This window comes from Scleropages formosus, chromosome 5 (genome assembly GCF_900964775.1).
Source record: "Scleropages formosus chromosome 5, fSclFor1.1, whole genome shotgun sequence".
NCBI lineage: Eukaryota > Metazoa > Chordata > Actinopteri > Osteoglossiformes > Osteoglossidae > Scleropages > Scleropages formosus.
In genome coordinates, this window is record NC_041810.1 from 31,115,407 (window position 1) to 31,126,122 (window position 10,716).

The window sequence follows — 10,716 nt, forward strand, 5'->3', positions numbered from 1 at the left end:
ATTTAAAAAAAAAAATTTTTTTAATTAAAGACAAGGTAATTACCACTTTATTGGCCGAATTTGACTTGATGGACACTCCTTTGCACACAGTCATTAACATTTATTTATCAGATGCTTTGCTCCAAAGCGACTTCAAGTGAACTCTATGTAGTGTTACCAGCTCACACACCTTATTCACCGTGGTGACTTACACTGCTACATACACTACTTACACTGGGTCACTCGTCCATACATCAGTGGAACACACTCTGTGTCACTCGCACACTATGGGTGAAGCAGAACAGCATGTCTTTGGAGTGTGGGAGGAAACCAGAGCAACCGGAGGGGAAACACAAATACTGTAGGTGCTTTTGATATTTCGGACACTTTTTGACTTCCGCTCTCATTTTCGGGGAAGTTTATTAGCACAGCTGCGTTCACAATCATTTGAGTATGGCAATAGAAGCAGAATTAAATCGAAATACGCGTAATAAGTGATTAAGTAATTTAACATATTCAACAGTAGGATGTATATAAATAAATTTAATGTCAAAAATATATAACTTCAGGGTACGTGCTATATTGCCAATGCAAATTCTGTTGAAGAAAGTTGTCCATCTAGGTGTGCATGTGGATTATAATGTGCACCTCATACGTTGATGAGGGACATTGCTGGAGGGGAAAATGAAGAGAAAATATTATTTTATTTTCTGAATAAATGTTATGCTCAGTGTGTTCTGCATTAGAGCATTAATGCCTTTGCTCTGCGTCCAGTTGTGCGGTTGTCCTCAGCATGACCTGGCTGTCCCCAGTGCCCCCCACCCCCCCCAACACCCACTGACCGCGGTGAATATACTAATGGAGCACAAAGGCTTTCGGAGAGGAAGGCGCCGCTCGGGCCGTCAGCAGCGCAGGAGGGAGGTGCTCTGCGAACGAGGCACCGCATCCTCCAGGCCCCCGGCTTCTCTTGGTGCCGCCGCAAGAGGAAGCCGCCCACGGTGACAGAGCTTCTCGGCCGCGTTCTCACGTCATAATAAATACATTAATGCTGCTGCTCATATTCTTCACTGGCACCAAAAAAGAATTAATTACACAGTGTAACAAACATTTTATTTTATTTTTTTTTTTTTTCTTTTGCATTTACCATTCAGTTTTGTTTGATTAAACGCACTTCTGGTGTTAGTTTGTACTCTGTCAGTTTTTTAGAAACGTATTCCACATTCTTGAAATTAGTAAATTTTGGCACCGAGCAACAAATATTCCAGTACCTTTTTAGGATCTGATGCTTTCTAGGATGTTTTGGTACTTTCTAGGAAGTTCTGGTGCCTTCTTGAATCTTCCAGTGACTGTAAAGTACCAAACTAAATCTGACACTCCAGAATAACTAGTGGTGTTTTTGTAATGAGTAAACTTTAATTAATCATAATCAACATAACTTAGAAAAATTGTCTTGCCCTGCGTTATCACACACGGTTGGGCAGTGATCATCGTTTGTGTTTTTAAAATAAAAGCTAAAGTGAAACAAATTATATTGTTGTAACAATTTAGCATGCAAATATTGAAGGTGTAAATAATAATAATAATAGATAAATTACATGTAATAAGTCTCAGGTCCACTGCTTGATGCTGGAAAATTCTAAGGTGGATGGGGTTCCAATCAAAGGTGTTTTGCGAAATGTCCAACGTGAAAAAAAAGACGAACACTGCGACTGGAGAACAATAGGGACCATGCTGTGGTGTAATACTGTACTACCGTAATAGTGTAAAAGCGATGATGTGTCGAGGAGACTATTAGTGTGACACTTCCTTGGGCTCAAGCGTCTCTGCAGAATCCAGCAAGTGAACCATGCAGAGTAAAACACGTCGACACGCCTTCGCCCGCTCCGAGGTGCACGCGTCATCCACGAGTAAAACGACGACCGCGTACTGCAAATTTACATGTAGTCCCCATTTGACCAGCGCCTTGCAAATGTTTACTTAACAGTATTGCAAATGACAGCTTTAAGTTATTATATAGAGTATAAATAAGCCACTTTCTGTTTTGCCCAAAGGTAAAGAAGGGTTCATGGAGGATTTTATAGCTTTTCATTTAATTACTGAGCTCATCTAGGAGTCCATTTCCAAAAAGAGCTCCAAATACATGTGGGTCTGTTATAGGGACCTCTTTTTTTTTTTTTTTTTTTTTTTTATATTGTTCTCTTGATCCTGTTTAGGGCGGATGATCGAGACTATGCATGATCCTTCCGGGGTATTAATTGAGGATCAGTGTTAGGTCACGTGTACTCTTACACACCTCACATACCCGACACTGTCCGGTGGCTGCGGTGCAGGACAATGGCTGAATTGTCTCTGGGGAAAAGTGGGATGTGAGCTCCTGCTCTCAGTGAGCGATGCTGCTTAGGGGATGTGGTGTCCACCTGGTCATCACCCAGTGCTCATCGCCTATACCAGCCTGGGACTCTCTGGGACACTGTGGAACACTGGAACACTCTAGGACACACTGTGGGTCACACTCAGACACTCTGGGACACTCTGAAACGCTGTGGGACACACTAGGATGCTCTGGAATACTCTGAGACACTGGGTCATTCTGGGGGACTCTGAGACATTCTGGGACACTGTGGGACAGTCTGAGACACTCAAGTCATGCTGGGACAGTGCATCTTTCCAGTGCCTCAGCTCGAAACACTTGATTGGAAGTGTGTATATTCCCCTCGGCTTTTTACAAATACGCGTCAACGATCGTGTGTCCGCTACGTGGAACGTGTCAAAAAGAGCTCAGCGTCCTCTGGATGTAAGACCAGGGCTCTGAGCCCCCCGAGATCCTTGTAATTCGGTGCTTCTCGGGAGAGCAGCGTTTGTCCTCCCCGCAGCGGACCGGACGAACACCTGACCACACGCTTCACTGAAAGGACAAACTATCACGGACCCCTATGACCATAGTGTGGCACCTCCTGCGGTGAGCGGGTCTCGGCTGACCGCTTCGATCTGGGCAGAGAGAAACCGCAAGTGAACGTGGTCCTTCTGTGGTCTGTCATGTGTCTGCTGTGTACCATGTGCCTGGTCACAGTTGTGTTTTTGTGTGTGTGTGCGTGTGCGTGCACGCACTCTTCAGGTTAGCCTGCCCTCTGTTGGCCAAAGGAGTCACGACCGTTTGACAGCAATTGCCCGTCCAGGATCGGTAACTGACTGTCCAGCGCGGGGTCGCAGTGGTTGGGAGCCCATCCTTTGGAGTTCCATTGATAGAAACTCTCCTTGTTTTAGTGATACACTCTTGTAAACTACAGGTGGTCCTCATCTTACCACAGTTCTGCTCCCATGGCGTAGTCGCAATTCGTCTTCATCACAAATCCCCTTTTGCTGTATTATATGAAGCACAAAGATATATAAACAATTAACAAACCTGAATGCTGTTATAGGGCATTTTATATTTTTTCACTAATTTCAAACATTATTCAAGTTAAGACTAATATAGAATAATAGTATATAGTACAGCGTTATAATAAGGTTTTGTAATGCTGTGCTATTTTCATTTTGGGGCAGCTGGTAGTGTAGTGTTTAGAGCTGCTGCCCTTGGACCCAGAGGTTGCAGGTTTGAATCCTGCCTCAGGCTTTAGTACCCTTGAGCAAAGTACTTACCCATAATGTGCTCCAGTAAAATTACCCAGCTCTATAAATGTGTAAATAATTGTGAAATAGTTTTAACATTGTAAGTCGCTTTGGAGAAAAGCGTCAGATAAATGAATACATGTAAATGTGAGATTTCTGTATCTGTCTCCTTTTTTCTTCTTGGCACATTGACAACGCTCACTTATTTGCTCCGAGCTCTTTGAAACAGGAAGTGACTTGAAGGGAATTGCAGACAAAACTTTGTAAGCAAAACACAACGGCAAAGAATAAGAGCTATTTCACCACTGGTGTTGTGATAGAGCGCGTGAATCAGTCAACGATAGATGTCACAACTAAGGTCGGGACCCAGGCGCTGAGAGACAGCAGTATTACTTGCTGTGCCATGGCTGTCTCACCGTGCCTGGGTGGTGCGAGAGGACGTGGGTTCGATCCCTACTCAGTCTGTGTGAAGTTTGCACGTTTTCCCCATGTCTGTGTGTGCTTACTCTGGGTGCTCTGGTTTCCTCCCACAGTCTAAAGACATGCTGTTCAGGATCCCCCCTAGTGTGTGAGTGATAGAAAGAGTGTGTGTGTTCCACTGTTGTATGGATGAGTGACCCATTGTAAGTAGTATATCTAGCAGTGTAAGTCACCACCGTGAATAAGGTGTGTGGGCTCATAACACTACATAGGGTTCATTGGAAGTCGCTTTGGGGAAAAGCGTCTGCTAAATGAAGTAACGTAAACGTAATATGACGAGGTTAATGGGACGGCTGTCACAAGCGTGGGTGGTTATACGAGTCACGTGTGTGATAAGTCACCGCTCACCGGGGTGTTAGTGTGACATTGCCTCCTGCTGTTGTGTTCAGAAAGTGGATGAGCTGAACTTGTGTTCCTCTCTTGCAGTGAACGAGATCATCGGTCGAGACATGTCGCAGTCCCCGGGATCGCAGGGGCTCACAGCAGCGCACGGCCAGGCCTAGTGTCACGTCCCTCTGCTCACCCATCAGCCCCCATCACAAGGACTGCAGGGCAGCGGGGCTCTGGTCTCGTACACGCAATCCAACCATCACACCGGTGTCCGAAAGCATCCAAGTGGCGAGGGGGAGTAGAAGGCCTCCTGCATGCTTGCGTGCGTGCGTGTTTGTGTGTGGGGCGACCTCTTCCACATGCCTGGTGGTTAGACTCTCTGTCCTAGTCATATGCAACATTCCTCAGTGCAGCGTTGTTAAGACCACCACGCAGGTGGCTGCACATGTCCACCGACACGGATGCCTTAGGATCAGTGTGTAGCTTTTCGTAGAAACGTGATCTTTATATTTAATTCTGCAAAAAAAAAAAAGAAAAAAGAAAAAAAAAAAGTTGACCTTCTGAACTGTTGCAGCAGAGGAGTTGCTTAGGTGGCGTTTAAAAATGTGTGGCGTCGCTGCCTACTGGTGTGTGAAGTTCCCTTCGGTACAAGTGTGTCTGGCGAGTGGCTCATGGGCAGCGGAACATGTATAATAATTATTGCTGCAGTATTGTTCTGCCTTGCTAGGAACTCCACCCAGTGCCTTTTCCGTGAAGACGAGGCAGGTGGCAAAGCAGTTAGAGTTGCTCTCTTGGGACCCAAAAGGTTGCGGGTTCGAATCCCACCTTCAGCTGTAGTACCCTTGATCGGGAATTTAACTTGCTCCAGTAAAAGTACCCAGCTGTATAAAGGGGTAAATAATTGTAAGCTGCTTTGGGAAAAAGTAAATGTACATGTAGTGCTGGTGGCTGCGGGTTCCATCCCCACTTAGTCTATGTGGAGTTTGTGTTCTTTCTGTGCTTGTACGGGTTTCCTCCCACAGTCTGAAGATACCTGATTCAAGTGAGGATTAGTGTGTGTGTGTGATGTACTGGAGTCCCATCTAGGGTCCATCTCTCTCATGCCCTGTGCTTCCAGGATAGACTCTAAATCAGCGCAACCCTGCACTTGACAGGTGGTGATGGGTGGATAGCTGGAGCAGTAACGCAGTGGTGCGTACGGTAGGTGCTGGAATGTTTGTATGATGGGAGAAGGTCGATCCAGACTGGCGTGATAGAACGGCCTGCTGTGGCGTCGGTGGGATTTGAACCCTGCTGGTTAAACCCCACCCCAGTTCAGCGGAAATGTTCCGGACCTTGGAAGAATTTTCAGCGTTTTTGTTGGAAACGCTGTTTCGTTGAACGATCGTCTTTGGTGCTCTTCAGTGAGGCGCTGACCCGGGGGAAAGGCGCACTGGAGCCGCAGACCGTTGGGTTGGAATGAAACGTTGGCGGAACCTAAGTGTGTATGGTGAAATGAGCAGTGGCCCCTGTGGTCCTGCGTGGACACGGCTGTCTTTCAACCCTCACCGTGCTGAGACCTCTACCTGCTGGTGCTGGACACAGTGCTGCATCTCCAGAGCTGGTGGTAAAGCAAAAGCTGCCATGGCCACATATTTAATGCGATGCATTATCGATAAATCTATGAAATTAACGTAAGAATGCAGTCCTGCCCGTGTGGCTCTGTTCTGGTGCTACGGGTGTTAACATCGGAATTGAGAGAAACAGGTTCTTTGGAGTCTCAATAACAAGGCGCGGTGAAGCCCGACACTGCAGTGTTACAGATCGCGTCCCTTCGCCCTCTATTCGTATACTATATGCCCCAAAAGGAGGGGTCCTGCAAATTAGCGGGGTTCACCAGCAAGAAAGGGGCTTTCGTTCTAGAACTTTCCTCAGCGGCCGTCACAGGCATGTATGCACCAAAGAAAAGGCATAGTGTGCACCTATGTAAAGCAATAAAACACATGAGTAACAATTAAAAGTAGCCCATAATGACATTTTTAAAAAAGTACTGTACACTCCAACAGGTGAATAGGTTGGAGATGAAACTCTGCCTTAACGTGTCAGTATCGCGCCTGAGCCGCTTTACGCACTGCTGTCAAGTGTTGGGAGCTTACACTCGCTCGTTGGATGCCTTAGAAAACCCCGATTCGATCCCTCACAGCGTGCAAGGTGTTCTGTCTTTTCTGTGTGTGTGTGTGTGTGTGAGAGAGAGATGCGCAGGACACAGAATAAACTATGCAAACGGAGAACATGCTGTGTGTGTTTGGAGGACACGCTCTGCTCTGACAGACAATCATGGAGGGGGAGATCTATAAGTTGTGTATTTTCTGGGGATTCTTTCAGAACTGTGTGTGTAAATAATGGTAGTTAAGGCGTTCATGTTTTACGCCTAACGAAAAACTATTTTTGATAGTCTGACATGTGTTGATCCTGATGAGCAAAGACGTGTTTTAAAAAGGTTTTGTAAGGGAACCCAGGTTCGGCTTATGTTTACAGAGCCTCCTACTGTAATTTCATGTAAATGTTATTTTTTTAAACTTTGTATTGTTTAAAGATGCAGTGCTTTCCGGAAATGCCAGAACACTGTCGTTGGCTGGCCCTTGCCTCTTTGGCTTTCTAGTGATAGCGGAAGAATAAAGAATAGTGCAAGAGTTCCTGTTGTCTGTCATGTTTCCTCCACCTGCTCTGGTTTCCCAACAGTCCAAAACCATGTTTCAGATAGGCTGGTTATTCTGAATTGTGTGTGGGGGGAGGCTTCCCTGCACAAGATTAGTGTCCTCTCCCTACTAGCCTTAGACCCCATACCCCAACAACCCTGTCTGGGCTAAGAAGGTAAAACAGAAGCCAAGTTACTAGAAATAGGAGTCAAACTAAAGCTGCTTGATGGGGTGTCTTATTTCAGCAATAAACTAATCCATCCATCCATCTTCCTCCGCTTTTATCCGGGGCCGGGTCGCGGGGGCAGCAGTCCGAGCAGAGTCCTCCAGACTTCCCTCTCCCCGCACACCTCCTCCAGTTCCTCTGGGGGAACCCCAAGGCGTTCCCAGGCCAGCCGGGAGACATAGTCTCTCCAACGTGTCCTGGGTCTGCCCCGAGGCCTCCTCCCAGTGGAACAAGCCCGGGAGGCGTCCAGGAGGCATCCGGAACAGATGCCCGAGCCACCTCAACTGGCTCCTCTCAATGCGGAGGAGCAGCGGCTCTACTCCGAGCTCCCCCCGGGTGACTGAGCTCCTCACCCTATCCCTAAGGGTGCGCCCAGCCACTCTGCGGAGGAAACTCATTTCTGCCGCTTGTATCCGCGATCTCATTCTTTCGGTCATGATCCAGAGTTCATGACCATAGGTGAGGGTAGGAACGTAGATCGACCGGTAAATTGAGAGCTTCGCCTTACGACTCAGCTCCCTCTTCACCACAACAGACCGGTACAATGACCGCATTACTGCGGACGCCGCACCGATCCGTCTGTCAACCTGCCGCTCCATTTTTCCCTCACTCGTGAACAAGACCCCGAGATACTTAAATTCCTCCACTTGAGGGAGCAACTCCCCCCTAACCCGGAGGGGGCAATCCACCTTTTTCCGACTGAGAACCATGGCCTCGGATTTGGAGGTGCTGATTCTCATCCCCGCCGCTTCGCACTCGGCTGCAAACCTCCCCAGTGCACGCTGCAAGTCTTGACTTGATGAAGCCAACAGGACCACATCGTCCGCAAAAAGCAGAGACGAGATCTCGCGGCCACCAAAACAGACACCCTCCGTTCCCTGACTGCGCCTAGAAATTCTGTCCATGAAGATAATGAACAGAATCGGTGACAAAGGGCAGCCCTGGCGGAGTCCAACATGCACCGGGAACAGGTCTGACTTACTGCCGGCAATGCGAACCAAGCTCCTGCTCCGGTCATACAGGGAACGAACAGCCCGTAGGAACGAGCCCCGAACCCCATAATCCCGAAGTACCCCCCACAGGATGCCACGAGGGACACGGTCGAATGCCTTCTCCAGGTCCACAAAATACATGTGGACTGGTTGGGCAAACTCCCACGAACCCTCCAGCACCCTAGTGAGGGTATAGAGCTGGTCCAGTGTTCCACGGCCAGGGCGAAAACCGCATTGCTCCTCCTGAATCCGAGGTTCGACTATCGGTCGGATTCTCCTTTCCAGTACCCTGGCATAGACTTTCCCAGGGAGGCTAAGGAGTGTGATGCCCCTGTAGTTGGAACACAATCTCCGGTCCCCCTTCTTAAAAAGAGGGACCACCACCCCCGTCTGCCAGTCCAGAGGCACCGTTCCCGAACTCCACACGATGCTGCAGAGGCGTGTCAGCCAAGACAGCCCCACAACATCCAGAGACTTGAGAAACTCGGGGCGGATCTCACCCACCCCCGGAACCTTGCCACCGAGGAGTTTTTTGACTACCTCAGCAACTTCAGCCAGGGTAATGGACGAGTCCCCCTCCAAGTCCCCGGCCTCAGCTTCCTCTACGGAAGGCGTGTCGGAGGGATTGAGGAGATCCTCAAAGTACTCCTTCCACCGCCCGAGGACATCCTCAGTTGAGGTCAGCAGCGCACCACTTCCACTGTAAACAGTGTTGGCGGAACACTGCTTCCCCCCTCTGAGTCGCCGGACGGTTTGCCAGAATCTCTTTGAGGCCGACCGAAAGTCTTGCTCCATGGCCTCGCCGAACTCCTCTCAAGCCCGAGTTTTTGCCGCGGCGACTGCCAGAGCCGCGCTCCGTTTGGCCCGTCGGTACCTGTCAGCTGCTTCAGGAGTCCCATGAGCCAGCCAGGCCCGATAGAACTCCTTCAGCTTGACGGCATCCCTTACTTCCGGTGTCCACCACCGTGTTTGGGGATTGCCGCCGCGACAGGCGCCAGAGACCTTATGGCCGCAGCTCCGAACCGCCGCCCCGACAATGGAGGCACAGAACATAGTCCATTCAGACTCAATGTCCCCCACCTCCCTCGGGACCCGGTTGAAGCTCTGTCGGAGGTGGGAGTTGAAGACCTCTCTGACAGGGGCCTCCGCCAAACGTTCCCAACAGACCCTCACTATGCATTTGGGCCTGCCAGGTCTGTCCAGCTTTTTCCCCCGCCATCGAATCCAACTCGCCACCAGGTGGTGATCAGTTGACAGCTCAGCCCCTCTCTTCACCCGAGTGTCCAAGACATATGGCCGAAGGTCAGAAGAAACGACTACAAAGTCGATCATCGACCTCCGACCTAGGGTGTCCTGGTGCCAAGTGCACTGATGGACACCCTTATGCATGAACATGGTGTTCATTATGGATAAACCGCGACTAGCGCAGAAATCCAATAACTCACCGCTCGGGTTCAGATCAGGGAGGCCGTTCCTCACAATCACGTCCCTCCAGGTATCACTGTCGCTGCCCACGTGGGCGTTAAAGTCCCCCAGTAGAACGACAGAGTCCCCAGTGGGAACGCTTTCCAGCACGCCCCCCAGGGACTCTAAAAAGGCCGGGTACTCTATACTGCCGCTAGGCGCATAAGCACAAACGACAGTGAGAGACCGTTCCCTGACCCGAAGGCGTAGGGAAATGACCCTTCACATTCACCGGGGTAGACTCCAACACATGGCGGCTGAACTGGGGGGCTATTAATAAGCCCACACCCGCCCGCCGCCTCTCACCTTGGGCAACGCCAGAATAGTGGAGAGTCCACCCTCGCTCGAGAAGAGTGGTTCCAGAACCCAAGCTGTGAGTGGAAGTGAGCCCGACTATATCTAGACGGTATCTCTCAACTTCCCGCACCAGCTCAGGCTCCTTCCCCGCCAGTGAGGTGACATTCCAAGTCCCAAAACCAGAGTTGGCGCCCGAGGTTTGGGTCGGCCGGGCACTTGGCCCCGACCACCGCCCAAATCACAATGCACCGGCCCCTTACGGTTTCTCCGGCAGGTGGTGAGCCCACCGAAGAGCGGCTCCACGTCGTGGCTTCGGGCTGAGCCCGGCCAGGCCCCCTGGGCATAGACCTGGCCAACAGGCGCTCGCATGCGAGCCCCCCCTCCCCAGGCCTGGCTCCAGGGTGGGGCCCTGGGGACCCCATACCGGGCGGGGTAAACGAAAGCCTTGATTTTTTCTTCATAAGGGGTTTTTGAACCGCGCTTTGTCTCGTCTGTCATCCAGGACCTGTCTGCCATGGGAGACCCTACCAGGGGCATATAGCCCCAGACAACATAGCTCCTGGACTCATTCAGGCACTCAAACCCCTCCACCACGGTAAGGTGGCGGTTCACGGAGGAGGCAATAAACTAATTTAGAATCAATTTCAATGAACAGTGCTAT

The 10,716-nt window shown here is 49.9% G+C and overlaps 1 protein-coding gene across 2 annotated transcripts in view; it reads left to right on the forward strand.

The window, feature by feature from the left end:
• Positions 1 to 5,243, forward strand: part of LOC108928315 (nuclear factor of activated T-cells, cytoplasmic 3-like) — a 44,194-nt gene extending 38,951 nt beyond the window's left edge. The window contains exon 10 of one of the 2 annotated variants that reach the window (XM_029252010.1): positions 4,495 to 5,243. In XM_029252010.1, the coding sequence (XP_029107843.1) occupies positions 4,495 to 4,571 (77 nt within the window). In that variant the 3' untranslated portion in view covers positions 4,572 to 5,243. Of the gene's footprint in view, positions 1 to 753; positions 1,105 to 4,494 lie in introns of those variants that run through there. The other variant, XM_029252011.1, reaches the window with a different exon arrangement.
• Positions 5,244 to 10,716: the final 5,473 nt, after the last annotated feature.